The 21,073-nt window shown below is 37.3% G+C and overlaps 1 protein-coding gene and 1 long non-coding RNA gene across 2 annotated transcripts in view; one reads left to right on the forward strand and one right to left on the reverse strand.

Moving 5' to 3' along the window:
• TACR3 (tachykinin receptor 3) overlaps positions 1-7,138 on the forward strand; it is a 36,352-nt gene extending 29,214 nt beyond the window's left edge. Inside the window, exons 4-5 of the mRNA XM_005517971.3 lie at positions 3,728-3,924; positions 6,823-7,138. Of these exons, the coding sequence (XP_005518028.1) occupies positions 3,728-3,924; positions 6,823-7,138 (513 nt within the window). The remainder of the gene's footprint in view (positions 1-3,727; positions 3,925-6,822) is intronic.
• Positions 1,965-21,073, reverse strand: part of LOC148184171 (uncharacterized) — a 55,951-nt gene continuing 36,842 nt past the window's right edge. Inside the window, exons 2-6 of the long non-coding RNA XR_015772672.1 lie at positions 9,984-10,266; positions 9,496-9,559; positions 5,385-5,607; positions 4,065-4,192; positions 1,965-3,206 (exon numbers count right to left, since the gene is read on the reverse strand). This is a non-coding gene — a long non-coding RNA (uncharacterized LOC148184171). The remainder of the gene's footprint in view (positions 3,207-4,064; positions 4,193-5,384; positions 5,608-9,495; positions 9,560-9,983; positions 10,267-21,073) is intronic.

The raw sequence follows: 21,073 nt of genomic DNA on the forward strand, positions 1-21,073 counted from the left end.
CCTCTTTTCTCCAGTCATGCTGCCCACAATAAACACAGAGGGAGACTGAACAGAACACCAGGGGAAAATGGTGCCACTGGGATAAAAGGTTTTCACTACAATTCACATTTTGGAAAGCTCCATGGTGAAATGGCGGCAGGAGCAGAGCTAGACTTTAAGCTAAGCAACTGAATTCAGTCATTTTCTTGCTTTAGAAATGTTTCCTAATGCACAAGAGCAAACCCTTATTAATGAATTCTATGCAACTCAGAACAGAAGGAAAAGCAACTAAAAAATGGTAATATCGCAAAAAAGCGGAACATAACAGACCTATTAAAAAGAACTTTTTTTCCAGCCACAGGTTTAAATAGTCAAAAAACAACCCCAGTGCTGAAGCTGTCTTTTATACTCTGCAGTTGGACCTGTAAAGAGTCACTGGGGTTTCTTTAGTGAAACATCACACTACTGGGAAAAGACAATCATGTTTTTGTGATAAATTCATACTGGACCTGTTTAATTTCTTTTTTCTGTTGGTTTATGGGCATCTGTTCATCAGAATTTATTCCAAATATATTCAAGGTGCCCTGGGCTTATAGGCCTTGAAGTCACTTTCTCTTCATAATTATTGATCTAATCAAGAAATGAAACTTTATACTGGAAAGACCAACATTAGGGACAAGAACCTCAGATATAAACTGCAAGGTATGGCCTTGCACAGTATATGCCTCTCTCTGAAAGGGAAAAGGACATTGGGAATAAGCTCCTTCCTTTTCCTCGGATTCTTTTTTTTCCCTTCATTTCTGCCAACACAGTCATTCTTAGACTATGACATGAGAACAGACTAGGGTTTTTTGATTCCTCTCATGACTTCTGCATTTGACTTTAAATTTAACCATAATTGCCCTGTGTTTACAACAATTTTACACCACACAGACTTGGAACATCTCACTTATCTTCTCCTAGGAAATACTTCAATAATTGCACTGTACTATATAAATATTCAAAATGACATGCAAACCTGAATTATTAAGAATGTAATGCGCTTCACTGTCTGTCATTCAAGTGACTTGTTACTTCACAAATTAAATCAAACACTAATGTCCATCTAAAATCATCTGTACCTTATTTGTCTAGTTTGACTATTTGCTTCAGAAATTTCTGCTTTCAGGATGATGAGGACTTACTATTTAATCATGGATTTCCAGACAGAAACAGCAACAAGAAAACCTTATACTAATCTCACTCTTTTAAAAGATGATGTTTGGTTTCTTTTAAACAAAAGAGTAACCTTGCAGGAAAAGATGCAATTCTCTGGGAGTGATTTGGCATTTTTCATTTCAAAACATAAAAAAGTAAACATTCAAAATTAGAGATTAATTGCCTGAAACTGTGACAAGAAAAATTGTGGATTTTCTTTGCAGGGTAAAAAGTTAGTTGGGGATTTCTGGTCCCTTGAACAAAATCTGAAATGTTATATTTAATAGTAATTTAAATCGAAGCTTCATTCTGCCATAGTAATTTCTGCAGCACCTGAAATCTAAAGGCTATTTTTTGTACAGATAGTGAAGATTTATTAGCTTTAGGAGACCTTTAAGTAGACTCTGGAAGCACTTCTTGTCTTCCCTTCAACATTGCACAGAAAACTAGGCAATAAGCATTTGGATGTCAGAAAAAAGACAACTTTCTTTTGGAAAAAATTAACACAACTGAGTATGCCAAACAGGCAATCTGGACTACTCCTGTGTTCCTAGCATCTCTGGGGCATGAATGACAGTGTTCAAACATATTAAGTTACATTAGTTCCTGGGAAGCTCTACTATTTTGGTCCTCAAGCACTGCACAGATGAAACATACACTGTAAAAATCCAGATTTACCTGTTTACACTTTGAAAATTTGGACACAAGTCCTTTCATTATGTACCTATGATATTCCAATGATGACTAATTCTAGGAACAGTTTCACATGCACAGCTGGTCCTGCAAGACTTGCTAATTAAATATCAAGATAAGTAATTAGACTCTCAAGGGTTCTAAAATTATAGAAGTCCTGAAAGGTGCTGAGGTAATACTTATCATTCCTGACAGATCTAAAAACACAGCAACAAGCACAGTGCACCTGTAAATGAATGACTAATGAAATGGTAAAACTATGGACATAAGGCTTCTATCTATATATACAACATGTGCAGGGCAGAGGTGTAAGTCCCCAGCAGAACAGCAGAAGTTATGTCAAAAGCAGTGAAATAGCAAGGCCATTTAATGATAGACAGTGATTTGACAACATATTTTATGCGTCACTTCACATACATAGTTTAGTCCAGATATGTCTATCCACATAAAATTATAACCTCTTCCCCCCCACCACCCCAAAAAATTGCAAATATAGTCACATAAACTTCTGTATATGCCTAGATGTAGACACACAGATGTTTATGTGAAAGGTAAAAGTGATACTACGTTTTGGTGCGTTGCCTTCCATTATAATAATACTGATCTTCCTGATCACAGATGCTTTATAGTTAACTGATGAAAAGTACTTCAGAAGAATCAAGTTATTATTAATGTTGTATATGTGGCCAGATACCTCTTTTTTACCTTAAAGTGATAATCAGTGCATATATGTCAGCAATAATAAGTATTCTTATAAGCAAAATCTTGCACATTACAGTCCCGTCCAGCAGGCAAGGTTGTTAATTGGTGCCAGCTATTAAATGAAAAAAAGCTTTCTATTTCTCATGGGAAGATGCAATGCGAGTAAAGGAGAACACCATAACAATTATATGTAAAACTTATGCTAGTTGGAATTTTATAAAAACATTAACCAAAGACATGTAAGTACAGGAAATTTCAGCTCTTTGGATTTTTCCCCTGGTAAAACTAGAAACAGTATGAAATGGCACCTTGTACAAAGAAAAAAGAAAAGGAACTGTTCATAGAGATCCTTGTTATTCCTCAGTATTCACAGGTACAAATGAACAAGAGATTTCCCAATATAGATCTATCATGTCTAGTTCCATTTTAGCTACAAAATAAAATCTGTGGTGTAAACATGTGACATATTGTGCTGAAAATGGCAGCTGGACTAGTATTTGACATAGGTGAAAAGAGAAAGATGGGAGTGAAAATTTTACATTAGTTGCAAGATTTCTTCATGTGTTTGGAGCACAAAGCAAAGTTCCTCTTCATTTATGCTTACTGGAAACTATGGTAGCTACCAGATGTGATGCCTGCAGAAAACAACAAAAAAGGATCACCAGCCAAGAGAATTGTTAGGCCCTGAAATTAAACAGGATGCTGCAGTTGTTCATTTCCTACAACCTAGCGTTATGCAAATCACATCTAAAAACTGGGGACAAGAAATGGACTTGCAGACCACAATAAAAATAGACACCAAGGTCAATAAAGGCCAAAATGAGGTGTCCGAGTAAAACACTCTGTAACCTTATGCCATGATTAGATGTACAGGAAAGTGATATTTTATATAGCCAAATATAAGTAAGCAAATACATAACTTGTAAAAATCAATACAAATAAAGGAAAAAATTTCATGTTATTTTTCTTTGGAAAAAGAAGATCTCCATTCAAGAAAAAATTAATTAAGAGAGTGAGATTAAAAGGAAAAACTAAACAAAAGCATATTCAGCTTTCCTTTGACTGACTTTAAAAATTAATTACAAGAATGTTATTAATAGATGTTGAAATGCTAGTCCACATAAAAAAGGCTAAATATCATTATTACTTCTTTCAGGTGGTAAAAATGATGATTGTGGTTGTGCTGACATTTGCCGTCTGCTGGCTGCCCTACCACATTTACTTCATAGTTACTGGGATTTATCAACAATTAAATCGGTGGAAATATATTCAGCAAATCTATTTAGCCAGTTTCTGGCTTGCCATGAGTTCTACAATGTACAATCCCATTATCTACTGCTGTCTTAATAAGAGGTAAGAGCTGGTTATGAAACAAGGTGCGTAAATTCACCAAGAACAAATTGCTTAAATGGAAAAAAAAAGGAATAGAATTTTCACTTAAGTAGTTTTCAGTTAGTAGGAAAGAAAACAAAATGCAAAAAAAACCCAATCACCTTTCTTTAGGTTTGTAATTGAAAAGAATCCCCAAAACTCCGAAGGAGGACTTGCAGTAAATATTTTGGTCTACTTAAAATTTCAGAGCAAAATTCAGCTTTCAGAAACCAGTCCTTTCCATGTCCACCTGCAAAATGAAAAAAAACCATAGCAGTTTAATGTCTTTTGGTTTCCAAAATATTAAAATAAAGAAGACAGTAATAAACAATATAGAATGCAAGCTGTATGTTCGCTAATTGTAGCCCAAATTTTGTTTTGCTGGAACAATTTAATATAAAATGTGATTTACTGTGTTTTGTATATCTTGGCATGAGATTTCTTCTGTGCTCCAAGATCTGCAACAGGTTGACAAATATTATACAAATGTTTACATTCTCATTACTTAATACTAAATTACAGTATTGTTTGATAGCAACACATTTTGCTCCGAATTTCAAAGGCACTGCATCTGCTGAGTTTGGTGATGTTTTACAGATACTTGCTATTCTGAGACTACTGCATTGCAAAATGAACTCAAGTCTTTTATTTCAATTTATAGGACCAGGATCTACACAATCATCATCCTGGACATCCTCTTTGCTAGTATTTCTTCTAACACTATTGGATAAAGATCACCAAGAACAATTAATTACTTCACAAATCAGTCAGTATGAACCAATATTGAATAAGCAATCTTAAATATTGTTTCAAATCTCTTAACTTATGAACCAGTGACAAGTTTAATTACTGCCAAACCTTATAGCAACAGTGCAAGGTATTTCTAAACCCTCACTAAAGATTATACAGTACCTGACAAAAGGAGTCTAATCAAAAATAAGTGAACAAATCCTAACGAGTTTTTATTGGTGTAAAAACACTGGCATCTTCCTCCTTGATGAGAATAACTTACGATGATTAACATTCATGATCTTTTAAAAAGACAAGGTAATGACTAAATTCTTAGAGGCTTTTGCCTCTTTTCATCATTTACAACTGTTTAAAGATGAGGTAAAGTTTTAGCATGCCAGAACAAAATCATAACTCAAATGGCAAATTTTCCATTAATTTCAACAGAAGCCAGATTTCAGTAAGTGTCCAGAGTCTGCAAAATCAAAGGCAAGGAAGAATGAGGCCTCATATTTTTCAATTACTACTACAAAACTTCTAAACCAATCCTATTTTCTTCAAAAACTTTTTATGCCATAGTTACAAAAGTATTCATAAAAAAATAATATCTCTGATATAGCTTATGTTGACACTTGCAAACTGAAAAATTAAATGTCTGGATTAAAGAATACAGCCAAAGAAAAATTACTATTTTGAGACATACTAAAGATCACCTTGTTCAGAATTTGATGCAAGAATGAAATCCTGGTGACAGTTATCTTATAATTAAGTTCCATATTGAAATGAAGATACCAGAATGTCTGCTTCCTTTTCATTAAGTAGGAAAATAGATCTTGTTGCTGGGAGTCAGATAAATTCATGCCTCTGCTGGATTTAGTATCAGACAGAACATCTATCCCCAGCCTCATCTTCCAGGCTAATTAGGATATTACATATCTAGATAAAGAGAGCATTATTTCAAGATGAAGAAATAAACATGCCCTGAATTAGAAAGAGGATGGAAGGTACCAAGAAAAGTAATACAGTTTAAAGATGTTTTGGTTTTACAATTCCTATCACTAAATCCATTTCCATTAGAGGTTCTTTCAGTATTTTTCCAAAATATGAACTTGTAAACAGAGGATGCTAAATAGCAACCTACTTGCTCGGTTGTCATCATGTGAGAACTCCACAGCAAACTTAAAACTTTGAGGAAGGAAAAGTCACTTCTGTGAGATCCATTAACTTTAACTGAACGCCTTATCTGCATTTTTACCTGCAGTCTACATGTGGTAGTTGATTGCTTAAAAAAACTTACAGACAGGATAAACCACAGAGCTGATTGTTAAAACAAAACAAGAGAAGCAAGACAAGTGAGAAAGTCAGATAAGCTTTAGGTCTAGGTGAAAAGGTGTTCTTTTTCCAGTTAGACACAGATACAATAGGGAATTGCTTTTCTAATATGTTAAACTTTTATTCTGGAAATGCATACATACAAAACATAACAATGGTCTTTAAGGTGAATCCCTGCCTCTGTATGCGTATTGCAAACACTGATGCTCGAGCCTCAACATGCCTGTTTGTATATTGCTCAAATTCAGATTTCAGCTTTCTAGGAGCCTCTTAATAATTAAAAAATTATTTTCCATATATTTTAAATGAAGTTATTATGAATGAATTATTAACCATTACAACATTCCCATACAGGTATCTGTAGGGAATATGGAAAAGGATATGGAAATTTGGCAACTGGGATGATGTTTTAGACAAAAGAATATTACAAAGTTTCTTGCTGAAGTAAGATGAAAATATATGTGCAGATTTCATTAGAGGTCAAATCAAAACAATTTCTGTGGAGACAGTTCTATGAAAATTAGTGTTTGTTTATTATGCACAGACAAAGGACAGGAAATTCATTCTAAGGAAAATACCACTGTTAAAATGCAGGGAGAGTATATAGAAAATCAGAAACCGAAACTAGTTGTTACCACTATCTTTTTTGCCCTACTCAGACTTCAGTCAAGTAAATTCCCACTGACTTCACCATATCCAGACTGAAGGGCAGGATAATTGGCCAAGTCAGTGTCCTGCCAGCAGAGTGTATGTTTTCAGATGAAGGCCTGGGGCTGCCTCTCTCAAGCACAGGCTTTCACCAGGCTTCTTTCCTCCTAGGTTCCGAGCTGGCTTCAAGCGAGCCTTCCGCTGGTGCCCTTTCATTGAGGTGTCCAGCTACGATGAGCTGGAGCTAAAGGCAGCCAGGTTCCACCCCACCCGGCAAAGCAGCCTCTATGCTGTGTCCAGGATGGACTCCAGCATGACAGTGGTGTTTGACACTAATGATGGGGACAGCATGCACACCAGCCATAAGAAAAGAGCAGCTCCAAGGGACATGAACATCAATGGTTGTTCACAAAGGAATTCCAAGACAGTCTCCACGGCCTCAAGCCTCATCAGTTCACTGCACACATCAGCAGATGTTTATTCTTAAACATATCACGTTGCTAGAACGGCAACGGCGGACAATGTTCTATTACTTTGGGACTTGGTATTCATACCACAGGAAAGCAAACCAGATTCCACCAATAAATCCCAATTACAAATATTGTGAGACTTCTGTGAATCTCTTACTTTTTTTGGTTTGGAAATAAAGGGGAGTTAAAAGACATATGTATGCCTCAGTCCAAAAGCATAGTTGCACGTTATGCACAACAATGTTTGTAGGAATTAGCCAAAATAAACCAATGGCATAAAAAACTTTGTTTTAGTTGTCTCTGACCTGTGGCATTTATGTCTGACTTATTGAAATGTAACAGGCTCCTTTACTTATTGAAACAGAAATGCCCAGTGTTTTCCATTATGAGTGTATTAATTCCACAGTAACAAAATTATATGAGATTTGATTATAAAAATGAATTTATAATGAGTACCTAATGAGCCCCAAGTATATTAAACTGGTTTACAATTTAGCCCCATTCCCAGAAAAATAGATAAAATTAAGTTCACATGAATACCGTACAGCTCTGTCTGCAACAGTAAAATTTTGCAAATATATATGAGAACAGGAGAACATGACAAAGAGCCTAAGTTAAATTCTACCAAAGTTTGCATATTAGTAAACATTAGACACTAATGGGATCTCTAATACTTCCAGAGGAATATATTGCTTTGATGAACATCTCATAGCTTTGTATCTTAGTATTAAGGGCAAGGTCTGTCTCCGGTGACCTTAACAGAATCTTTCTGATTGACTTTAGAAAGGCCAAAAGATTAAAAATTAGAAATTCATATATGAAAAAAAATACCACTGTGGCAATGAACTCTTCTCTGTGGAAGATTAAGTAACAAGATGCATGATGAAAAACTTCCACTGGAAAAAAAAGCATTTGAGCTCTTCAAGAATTTTCCACAACTTAATTAAAAATAATCCTCCTCCTGCCTCTGAAAATACACTAGGCATTCTTACACAGATACATTTCCACTGAATTCAGACAAAATCCACTTACCAACACTGTTGCAGAGAAAGCTGAATGTAACAGAAAAGGGAAAAGGGACTAGAGAGCAGACTTTTAATTAAATGACTATCATTTGCATGGATAGACTGGCTACATAAATGTTTGTTGTCAAACAGTTAACAAAAACATAAGCAAAAGAATGTGAATGTCTTCCTGAGTTAGCCAAACCAGTACACAACAGTGTATATCTGGCTGAACCCAACACAGTACCAAAGCTAAGGAATTGAAAAAGTTTGAAGAGAGAAAGGCTTGAGCTGGCTTTAGTCCACATTCCTTCCCAGCAACTGGGTATGATCAGCATTGTGACAGTGAGTATATTAAACAAGACTAGTAAAACACAAATCTTATTAGTATTGTGATTCATGTATATAGTCAGTTGTTATCTTCTGCTAAGTGTAACTTGTATGGTGATTTCAGTGCACTGTGGTATCACTTAATCAAAATCCTGTATAAGGTAAAATATCCTCAAATACATAAACCTGATACATTAAACTATCCATGTATGGAATAATTAAAGAGCCTGGTCACAGACTATTATACTCTCATAGAAGCGTATCACAATTCCAGACTCACACCTTTTCTATCTATGGCCTGATCTTAAATCCACTGAAACAAACAGCTCTGTTCGTTAATGACTTTCCTTTTAAATGTCAGTCCATGCTTTTCAACATTCTGTTCCTCTAAAAAAACAAGTATTTTCCAACATTGTAATTGTTATACTCTCACTTCTGCTTGTTGGTAATTTTTTTAAGTGTGTAGTAATCCAGAAAGTGTTATGCAATGCCTATAAAATACTTTTAAATTTTTTCCCCTCAAATATTGTTTCAAGAATTTAAAAATCTTCACAGGTTTTTAACAACTCTGTTGAGAGGATCCAGGATAGCCACACACAAACAAAAACATGACCCTAAGTATATTGACCTAATGGTCATGTACTACAAACACATGCTCATGTACTATAAAGTCACTCATGTACAACTTCTAAGAAACATACATAGAGAAAATGTATACTTGTTAAATAAACAGTGTTTTCTAACTATGGCTATTACAAAATCAGTGTTGATAAATTTATTGTTTTTAAATGTAGAGTATAAAAAAATGAAAAAGCTGTATATAAAAATACAGCAGCATAAATGTTTAAAACATCATCTCCATGTAACTTTTAGGATTCCTCATTGACAAATATCAATAAAGCAATGGTGGCTTCCTTACGCTTGTACCTCTAGTGAAACAATTTCACTTGAAGTGTTTTGTGACGTAACCTCCTGGACAACTAATCCACTGATAATCTCGCTATATTTTGGTGGGTTAGAGGCATCAACAACACACTCACCATTCCTGTAGTTCTTCTCTGAAGTCACAGGATATTCCTGTACTGTAAATGAAGATATCTGTGCCTGTAATTACAGCATTGCTTTAACAAAACATTACAGTGATACACGGTGCAAATCAAACTCTGTGTCTCAGCCCTCAAGAACATGCAGAGTTACACAGTTAAAAAGCAGCACAGCAAAAGCTGTGACTGACAGCAGCTTCCATATGAATTACTAATTCAGAGCAAACATTTTCAGCAAGTGGCCTGGTCACTAAAAATTTCTTATAGGCCTACTGACATCCCTCAATGAGTGTAGAGGAAATCAGGTCATCCTCATCCTTGAGTCAATAAGACTGCTCAAAGCAGTAGTGGGCATGCAGAGCACATGCTCTTGTGTGATTGCTGGTGAAGCACTGAGGCTATCTCATGTCTGCAACCTTCAACACACATTCTTTAATTTTGCTAGGAGTTAAGGAAAACAGACAGATACACAGCTAGCTTCTTACCAAGAAGGGTAAAAATAATACTCCAAAACTGCATCAGGAAAGGTCTTCTGACCTGGAAATCTTCTGAAACGTGTTAGTCCTTCTCACTATAACAGTTCATAGTACTTCTGCCCAGGCTCCTACTGGAGTCTGCCTCTAAAATGTATATGTGATGAAGAGGTATCATTCCTCACTGAACAGCCATTTTGCAAGGAGATACACTTGGTAGAGGGTTCTTTCACATCACCAAAGACAAAAAAATCATCATCAGCTTACTCTGTCATTCCCTTGACATTGGCTAAACCTAAAAAAAAAAAAAAAAGAAAAAAGAAAAAATAGAAAAGAAAATAAAACACAGTCAAACCATTTTATAAAGTTAAACACAACTACTTAAACAATAAAAAACCTCCTCATTTCTTGTCTCAAGTCTTTGTGGCGGTGCATTCTCCTCCCCACACTCTTCCTTGGAACCACTCTACAACCTCAGAAATCCCCACTGGGTCTTGGTCTTTGTATGAGGAGTTGGGTGGTCAAGGTTCCCTCGACCATATGGGAACTCTTGTGTGATTAAGCTTGGAACATCCCTGAGATAAAGGACAAGAGCACAGTCAGTCTCCCACTTACAGCCTTGAGACTTGCCCTGGCCCATAACCCAAGGGGAAAAGTACCATTGTGATTGGAGTTTTGAAAATAATTTGAAATTGTATTGGAAACAATTTGGAATTGTTTTGGAAACTCCCATGCTTACTGATCTGAGGAGGGAAATTTTAAAGCTAACATCTTGCTACCCTATAAATAGGGGTCCTAAGTGAGGCCCTTTGAGCTTCCCTGGACTTCAGTGGGATACACCAGAATCTCCCTGTGGGTGGGATGGCTCTCAGAGCTTGCAAACTCTTATGTTTGTGAGAAAGATGATGACATGGCATAGGCTGATAAAGACTCTCTCCTTGAGCCTCAACCCTCATCCACTGAGAAAAGCCAAGGCACTCGACATGGGTATTTGACTGAAATCAGAGGGAATTTTTCACAGGTACTTCTGTACACATTTCATTATGTCTGTGTGCATGCATGTGTGTGACTTGATTTAAATACCCTATAGCAAGTAAAGCATAAATACTGACATCTCAGAACTATAATTAAGTAACTGCTGCAATTTTAGTCAATTTTAGTGAATTACTTTATAAATGCTGGATTAGTCAATGGATTAAGTACTGCTTAAATCCTTTAAACATGAAATGTTGATCAGGTCTAAGGCTAAGTTTGTCAATGGGGTCCACTCTGAACCTTGTGACTCTATGAGAAAGTCTTCCTTACCCTTTGCACCCTTACCACTTGCATCCCTGGCCTCCATGCAAAGCATTCTAATGATTTTAAAACAATATTCCTTTGTATGCTTCACCTACATAGTAAATAATAGAGAATATTGCCATTAAAATTTGTTGCACTTTCACACATTTATATTAAAACTCACTTCTGCCAAAACCTGTGATAGTGATTCTTTAAGCTACCTAAACCACTCAATTGTAACAAATTGGCGTAGTCAGTAGAATACTAAATCAGGATTTGCAACAGTATTCCACATAAAAGCATGATCTTGAGAGGAAAAATGAACTCCAGGCAAGCTCAGGGTACTCAGACAGGATGCATTCAGCAGATTGTAGCCTGGATCTCTTTGGCAGGAATCCCTTGACAGCTTTCCTTCCAGTTCACTTACAGCACATTTTCAAGGCTGGGAGGCACTGGCAGACCTGCACAGTGTGAGTTATTTGCAGCATGTTTATGTCTGGCAACTAAATGCATCACTGAGGAAGGTCACTGATCAATACCAGCATATATTTTCAAAAATAACATACAGAAAGAACTGATAAAAAAAATAATAAAAAATAAAAAATAGCAAAACAGGTTTTAGAAGTTGGTGCTTTTATCTAAAAAAAACATTCAGGTATTTTGGAGGTGGAAGTTTCTCCTTTAATACTGGGGAATTTTTTTCACACCAGTGAAGAGAACCTATTTCACTGATATGAATTTCAGAACCTTTCAGGCTATGCCCACCAGGATACAGAATTTAGAGAAGCTCTTGTTCCTTTTGCATTTATTTCAAGGCTTTTGAAGTGCCTATTTCAAGTAGAAATTTACTGCTGAACTTCCTCCTCTAACTCAAGATCCAGTTAGAGCTGTTTGTTAAAGGATACCTCCAAAGACTGCTACAAAAGATGCAGGAGGTACTACTAGGGATATATCTGGATACACAGGATATACCATTTACAAACATCTTGTGAGTTTCCAGTATAAAATAATACATTCAATTAAATTTGTGTCTTCCTGTTCATAAGCAGATTCAAGTGCTTCTATGTTCATAAATCAAAATGATCTGTTGAGACCAGTCAAAGATAATTCTTTATCAGTCCATGAGTAGTCGCTGTGGGTATTTAAATACAAATTGTATTTAGATGGGCTCATATATCACATGGGATGTAGTTACTGGCTAATTGAATTGCTTCTCTCTCATCTATAAAACTGAAGCATGCATTTTGTATTACAACTGGAATCATATTTCCCAAAGCAAAGGTTTAAGCTTACAAATACCAAACCTGTCTGAGTACTCTGTAGCAGCCCCCGGAATCACTATTCCTAAGTTTCACAACAATGAGTTTTTCATTGCAATATTTGTGATGCAAATGGAAAAAGGGACACCATGAATTGTACTTCCCAAGCACACTTACTATGAAAATTCATGTTTCCCAGTTTGCTTGGATTTACACACTTTAAATATTAAAAAGCCCAAAACCAACCAAGTAATAAGTTAATCAGTAGGCATTCACCAATTAAATCCTACAAATCTGCCAAAACTTGAAATGCTCAACAGCTCTTCTACAACATTGCCCACAAATTCATATGCAAATGAAAGTAACAAATGGAGTCTGTAGATATTATACACATCAAGACTTCAGCCAAGCTCCTTCTTGAATGAAAGGGAAAACATTCTGGACAGCATCTCCAGATCTGCAGAGTTTCTGCCACATGAGGTCTGACCAAGGACAGCAAAATGTTCCAGCATCAAAGGACTTCACAGAGCAGCCCAGCCAGCAGCTCTTTCCTGTTTGCAACACTGAAATCCATATCTTGTATGACAACTGAAAAATTTAAGGCATCAAGGAACACCTCCAAGATCAAAGGCACAGCTTTGCCTCGACCTGAAGTTCTACTCAGTAGTATCTTATACTAAGCAAAGTAAGCTTTTATTCATAATAAAATACTCTAATTCTAATATATTCAGAGCCATCATTCGTTTGAATGAGTTTGGAACCTTGAAAACATTTAGACAAATTCATCACCAAGAAGGCATGGGCCAGGTGAGGTGGCCCATTTGGAGCAGTTCTCCTGAGAAATGGTAACTTCAACAAGGCAGAAACAAGTGATCATGGAAGCATTATGATCCTCACTTCTCATCCTGTGTATGCCCTGCACCACAGCACCCTCATGGCTACTAAGTCATGTGATTGTTGCCACCCAGCCAGGCTAATGTGTATGAGGTAGGAGGACCAGTACTAACCGAGGAAGGAGAAAGCAGTCAAACAGCTTACCCCTGGCCCCAAAACCCCTTTTCGTAGCTTGTAAGACCCTAAGACTAATAGGATGTGGAGATACTTCAGAGCTAGAAGCAGATAAGCTGAGGTACAAAAATCAGCATAGAGCTCTGTGAGGGCCAAAATTTACCTTACTACCACAAGTAAACTTGCCCATGCTGGCATTTGGCTAGACCATTTCTACTATCCCTAATCATACACATCCCACTCATAGTACATGTAGCTACCTCCACATTCCAAAGCAATTCTTATTCTAATGTGTACCAGGGATAAAAAAAAATAAAATAAGAAAATCAGTCTAACCATCTGCAAAGCTCTCAAAAAAGGAAAGGACAGAACTTTTCACACACCCTACACACCTCCCATCTTACTGCCAAAACAAAAGCCTCCTTTCAACCCGAGAGAAGCTTAACCCTAAGGCCATGAGGGAGCTGTGGTGCAACCTGACGGATTTCCCAGCATGGCTGCAAGCTCTGACACAGAGAGTTCCACACCTTACCTCAGAATAGACCTAAATACCTGAAAGAGCCAGGAGTGATAATCCTAATTGCCTTCTACCAGATAATTCCATTTACCTTGCCTGCCACAGTGAAATACCAGGGTGGGTGTCTCGCATAAATTCTTTGAAACAGAGCAAATAATGGACATATACACACACAAGTTCCAGGGTAGGAAATTGACCCTGAATGGAATCCACAAGTTTCATCCACAGAAAAGACCTATGCAATTCCCCAGTGCTCCTTGGAACCTCAGCACTGGTTTTGGGGCCCATTCACAGAGCTCAGATGCCTGCAAGAATTTTTAAGTAATATAAATAAACATCCAACAGGAATTCAGAAATAAGATATTGGGATGACCAAATAGTTGAATGCTAATAATCTTCCCACCTTCTTCCACTGGCAGGTGAGTATTTCAACAGAAACCCATATGGATGTGTCAGAGGTTGATATGATAGAGAAAAGTGTGCTAATCATATCATTTTGAGATACAGCTTTGAGGGGATCTGGATGACCATTTGCCTAATCAACATAATGTGACCTTCAGCCTGAAGCACATGTTCCTGTTCTACTGAAAAACTTTGCCTGGGAACTAATAATTGCATAAGGGCCTTAAGTCTTTTGAGGCCTCTGAGGACTTGACAAAGGAACTTGGCGTTCAGGTACCAAAATACTCAGGAGCCACTGGCTTTAGGGGTAATTGAAAACAGAAAAAAACTCCTCTTACACAGGGCACCGTATGTTTCTGGATATATTCGAACAGCTGTCCATGTTTTAATTGACAAAGCCCTGCTAACGTTATTCCGTCTTTCCAATCACTGCAAAAGCTCCTAATTAAGGTCAAACACTAAATTAACTTTGCTAAAGAGGTAGAGTACATATCAGGGCTGTTAATTCTGCAAGATCTACAGTTCCTGCCTGAACCTAAGGGTAGAGAAAAATGGAATAGATTAGAATAAGAAGCTAATCTTTTGCCTGACAAATTTGACAAATTTGCCTGACAAATTGACAATTTGCCTGTGAATTTGAAATTCTGAAAAGCACTGTCTCTGGAGGGATGTTCACCAGTGTTGGAGAACACCAGAAGCAGCAATTCTAATGCATATCTTAGGCCACAAAAGAAGGAGCTTGCACACTGCTGTTCTGCAGAGCACTAAATCATGAGGAAAAGAGCCAGGAAGCTCACCTGGAGTTACTTGTGTCTACCTGGCAGGACCTAGCAAGCACACTACTCTAGATGCACTGGTGCTACTGACTCTCAAACCCTTTTCCCAGTTTGTACCATGCCTTTTCTCTCCTTTGGCTTTTTGGGGTTTTTTTTAATGTGATATAGTTTCTCCTCAAACTAAGAAACTTCATCTGCTCTCTCTTCATGGGGCATATTTAATCATACTAAAGAGGAAGGCACAGAATTCTGTTGTCTGTGCTGGGATTATACACCAATCAACCTCCGAAGAAGCAGCATAACTATCCTGAGAGCAGCTGACACTTGTAACAACTGAGCATCAGCAGGATGCTTTTAAAAACCCAGGACTATGAACACAGATGAAATTAGCATACATAACTTGTTACCACAAGTTATTGATGCACAGGGTCAGACTTGACTATGATATGATCAAAAATGGATTTTACTCTCTTCTAACACAGCTTTTCTGAATGCTTCACAAAATCACACTACTGCAGCATAACACACTGATGAAATTCAATCTCTTGAAAATACTTGGAGCTTGCCATATTTCTCCAGTAGATTAAATAGTGTTACAGATGTCAGTTTCATCATCAGCTTCTGCCCATATTTGTAAATTCCACTACTTTTCTCTTGCTCCTCTAGCAAGATTATTAAGACAATTATGTATAGCCTTGTATAGTACTTGTAAGGCTGCCTGGAAATGGCCCCATTGAATTATTGTGACCTCCATAAGAGAAGTGTGTTAGAGTTAGGCCACTAAAGCTGAGAAACACAAGTCTCCAGCTCTTCCTCCTCTTTTGTTAGGAGGTTTTTCCCAAATTCTGTAGATTGAAAGGGGTTAACTACATTTGTTCATAACCTTAAAGATGAGAAACGCAGAAAATGCTTTGGCGCTCCACAAGAAAAAAAGCATTACTCTGTAACACAGATTCAAAGCAGTAAATATCAAGCTCAAGACTATAGTTATATATTTTGACCTTAAAAAATTAATACAAATGCTTTTAAATAACACCCTTAGAAATAGCTGGTTATTCATTCTATTTCAAAAAATTTCAGGGGGAGAAAAGAGGAAAAGATAATGGGAAAAGAGAAAAGAATAGAAATAAAAGTAGGTTAATCTTGTCTACTCTGAGGGAAAGCAGTCAGTCTCTAAGCTATAGAAATCATTAAATGTATCTTTTTAAAGCTCAGCATTTTCCTCAATGAACACACCAGAAAAGCTTTTACTGGAAATAAGGGGGGGGGGGGGGAAGAGAAAGCAAAGGTAATTCCTTAGAACTTGCTTTCCCACAAATGTTAAGAGAGCTTTTTTTAAACTTTATTTCCCACTACCAGATAAAGTACAAACATATCTGTACCATTCTAATATGAAAAAGCAATAGCTCATTTTATATATCAAACTGTGTACCTGAGGAAGGCACTGGGTAAATACAGCACTGTAAACTGACAGGGCATGGATATGTCTCATCTCATAGATATTAGTATGATAAAATAAATTCTTATTTTATTATCCTAATATATAAGCACTGTATTTCTCTCACATTAGTAATATTATACTGACTAAGGTCTTGCCATGGAGTAAGACCCACTGTGCTGTGTATCTCACACAACAGAAAACAAAACCACTGCTTCAATGTGCTTAGAATTAAAATGTAAAACAAAGAATGACTGACAGATGAAAAAAAGGTTTGCTAATAATATTAGTCAGCTTGATTAGGAAAGGTTCTCAAAATGTCTCCTGGTTCTCTCAATAGAAAAGTACAATGCCTCCCTTTCCTGGCAAGGTTAACACTGAATTCACAAGATGGTCTGAGAGAGAGTATTTGGGACCAAATACAGTATTCTTTTAACTGCATGCAACAAAGTTAAGTCACACAAGGTTCACTATGATATAACTGAGAAAAAAATCAACTCATATTTTCATTGTAATGTTTCATTTGTATTCATTCAGGTAGAAAAAAATCACTATTTTTCTTAGCTTTGTACCTAACACATCCATTTACACAGAAATTGAGAACTTGTTAAAATTACAGAGCTATAAATGACAAGATTTGTTGAAATCATAAGAGTCATAGAATATGCTGAGTTGCAAGAGACCCACTCAGTTTATCAAAGTCCCACTCCTGATCCTGCACAGGACAGTCCCAAGAATCACACCAGGTGCCTGAGAGCACTGTCTGAACACTTCTTGAATTCTGTCAGGCTTGGTGCTAGAACCACTTCCCTGGGGAGCCCAGTGCCCAACCACTATCTGGTGAAAAATCTTTTCCTAATATCTAATCACTTGGCTTTCTGGGCTTCAAGTTCACACTGCTGGGTCATATCCAGCCACTCACCCACCAGCACCCTCAGGCCCTTCTAGGCAAGGCTGCTCTCTGTCTGTCCATCCCCAGCCTGTGTTGGTACCGGGGGTTGTCCCAACCCAGGTGCAGCACCTTGCACGTGGCCTTGTTAAACCTCATGAGATTCCCATTGACCCACTTCTTAAGCTTGTCCAGGTCCCTCTGGATGGCATCCCAACCTTCATGTGTGGCAACAGCACCACTCAACCTGGTGTCATCTGCAGATATGCTAAAGATGCACTCAACATCTTCATCTATTTCATTAATGAAGATGTGATATAACTCTGGTCCAAATACAGACCTTTGAGGGACTTCGCTCCTCACTGATGTCCATTGGAGCTCTGAGACATTGACCACTACCCTCTGGATGTGATCATCCAACCACTTTCAGATTCATCTGACAGTCAACTCAAAATCCACCTCTTTCCAATTTAGAGAGAAGGATTCTGGAGAACCATGTCATCTTTATGGAAGCCTAGATAAATGAAATGTGTAGCCTCCCTTTGTCCACTGACATAGCCACTCAGTCATAGAGGGCCACCGTGTTGGTCAGGCAGGCATCACCCTCATGGAAGTGAAAGAAAAAAAGCACTTCTCCATACATTAAAGAGATCTTAGGTATTTCCACTAAGCTATTCAAACTCTTTGATTTACTGAATGTAAGAAAAGCCTTTCCTGCTGTACAACAGTGGGTGTTTGCAAAGAAATCTTAGAATTATAAGAAATGTAACAGCCAGGGTCTGTTCCCAGAACCTCATGACTTTTGAAAGCACTATGTTGGTGAAATAAAATCCTTACCTGTGGACATGCCGCATCCAACAGAGGCAGCAGGTTGCACAGCAGTCTTTGGCTTCTGCTAGAAGAATTTTATCTTTCTTTCATCCTAAGACCCTTGGATCTACCAGCTTTTAATGATCTTGTTTACCATATTGACACAGGGTTTATGATCTGTCCCAAGTGACTTTTCCTCCACAACTGATACTTATCTTTCAGTTCTTAACTAATCCATCATGCTTAGAAATCTTAACAGCACAGCAACCCAGCCACAGTCCTAATCTTTGAAAAGCACAAATCTTTCTTTCTAACTGCATAAAAGCAAGAACTTGTAATAGGCAAAAATCACTTAAAAAGACAAAATCATTTTAAAAATTGAACATATTAAAAATCAAGAGCTGCTTTTATACATATTCTAAGAGATATTAATAGGGGTTATTCGACAATTGGTCTACAGTAATCTGAGCTCGGGATGTCATTGGTGTTATTAAGAAAATACAGAGCTTCTCAAAGTACTCGTGGTACCACACCTGACATGGGAGGGCATTTTAGTGAATTGAGTGATGTGGATTTACTACACCTGAATAGAATTTCCCACCACTATCTGGAACTCACTAGCTTCTCCTCAGTTGAGAAAACAAAGGATGAAACAGTTTAAACCATCACAGTTTCTCTTCTGTATTTGAGTCATTTAGTTCACATCAAGCAAGGTCTTTTCACAGTGCAGAAGAGCATCTTTCTCTGAAATACTGAGAAATTCTGATTCCTGACAGTCAAGGGAGATGTTTTTGAAATAGTTCAGCATCTTGCCAAAGATGCTTGACAGTGCACATACTAGATCTTATAATGCTGTGAATTGTGATGTTATGAAGTAGAGATGAAAAGAGCACATTTCAGATCAATGCCTTTTTTTCAAATATGAAGCAAATGCACAGAAAACAAGCTATTACCTCAATGACAGCTATAGACTCAAAAGTCACAACTTAGTTGCTTTATCCTCTGTGAAACAGGTTTCAGGTGCATGTGTCAGAAATTGGAACTCAGGTAGCTGGTTGTCCTTTTTTCTTATCCACACAATTTTTACTCTGCAAAAGTATCTAAATAGAAATGGGCTGGACTGAGAGGTTTTTTAGAATATGTATTAAAGTCTAAGAAATGGCTTGCCTGAATGACTGCCATAAGTGGAGCATTCTGTTCCAGGGGAAGAAAAAAAGCCCCACAATAAACCTCCACAACATGTGATAAAAGCCCCAGCAACACAGTAAGAAACAAAAAGAAACTTCTAATTTAATGCTACAAACTGATACGTATACATGTGTGTATTAAATTATGTGGAACTTAAGCTTGCTGCAGACCATACGGAATAAAGGGTGGAGATTGTATTGTGCCTGAATATTAGAATCACTTTTCCCCACAGCTGCCCTCACAGTGCTATGATTTGAATTCATGGCTAGAAATGTGTTGATAACATAGCAGTGTGTAGGTACAAATTACAGAAATCACTATATCACTCAAGGCAGAAAGCTCTCTTAATATAAACATGAAACTTGTAGGCTGAAAGTGTATTGTACATTCTCTGAGCAACTCAGGGACTGAAATGGATCAATCACAGGCATAAAGGAAAAAGCTAACAAAAGTATCAGTGAAAATTATTCTTGGGCAGGTATCTTACAAAATGCACACACCCTACCATTACAAGAAAAATAAGCACAGCAATCATTCACTTCCCTTGTGTACCAAGAGTTATTTGACACCTCACATATCTGGGACATACTACTCTTTCTTACAAGCATCACAGAAAGCACACACTCAGCCTCAGCTACTCCCTTGCTATTGCTAGTGTTCACCATTGAGGCCAGGGCATCATTTCACAGCTAAACTAAAGCTAAATGAGTTATCATTCGAAAATATTATGTAGCACAACACCTTACAATTACAAAGCAACTGAAAGAACATTAAAAAAATATAGGGATCAAATCACAAACCAGCTTAGAGAAGAAGAATACCTCCAAGGAATCAGAAACTGAGGTTAAGAGAGCTTTTTAAGAGAGCTTCAACTCAATTACTAGATAAATGCCTGTGTAGGTATTTGGGCACATAGGTGGATTCCCTGAGACACAATCAAGTAGTTTGATACCTAACCAGAGTATCATTGTCTCTCTTCCCATTGCAACCAAAATCTTTTCATCTTGATGAACTTGGGACAGAATTTAAGAACAAATGTTAAAAGTCAATCCCTTTCCCCTTAGGAACTGGTGAAACTTACCGAATCTGTAATTAAAATGACCCACCTCAGGCACATGCAGATGTTGCCTAGGCCTCCAACCAGAAACTTCAGTGGCACCCATTAGAAGTTTTGCTAAAAGTTCTGTTTTAGCAAGTAAAGTACTTTCTCATAACCTCTGATTAAAGCAGTACAGGGAACATCAGGCCTTGTAGGTGTGCGTTACTTTCACAGACATCTGTAAGTTTAACCCATGCAAGATGACAGACCAAGAAATCTGACACCATAGAGCTTGTAGGTGAGACAGAGTGCTATAAACCACTCTTCTCACAACTAGACTCTTCATCAGTCCCCCTGCAAAATGATGACTATGGGAAACAATACATTGGTAGGCTTTATAGGAACAACAAGTACTGTAGTGTCATCTTCAGTGCATTAAAGATGACCACTGCTGGTTTTCTACCACAGAAATGTGTCGTGTCTAAATTTTCCATCTGA

This window comes from Pseudopodoces humilis, chromosome 6 (genome assembly GCF_049639895.1).
Source record: "Pseudopodoces humilis isolate 2021_Gansu_Grassland_sample_001 chromosome 6, ASM4963989v1, whole genome shotgun sequence".
Lineage (NCBI taxonomy): Eukaryota > Metazoa > Chordata > Aves > Passeriformes > Paridae > Pseudopodoces > Pseudopodoces humilis.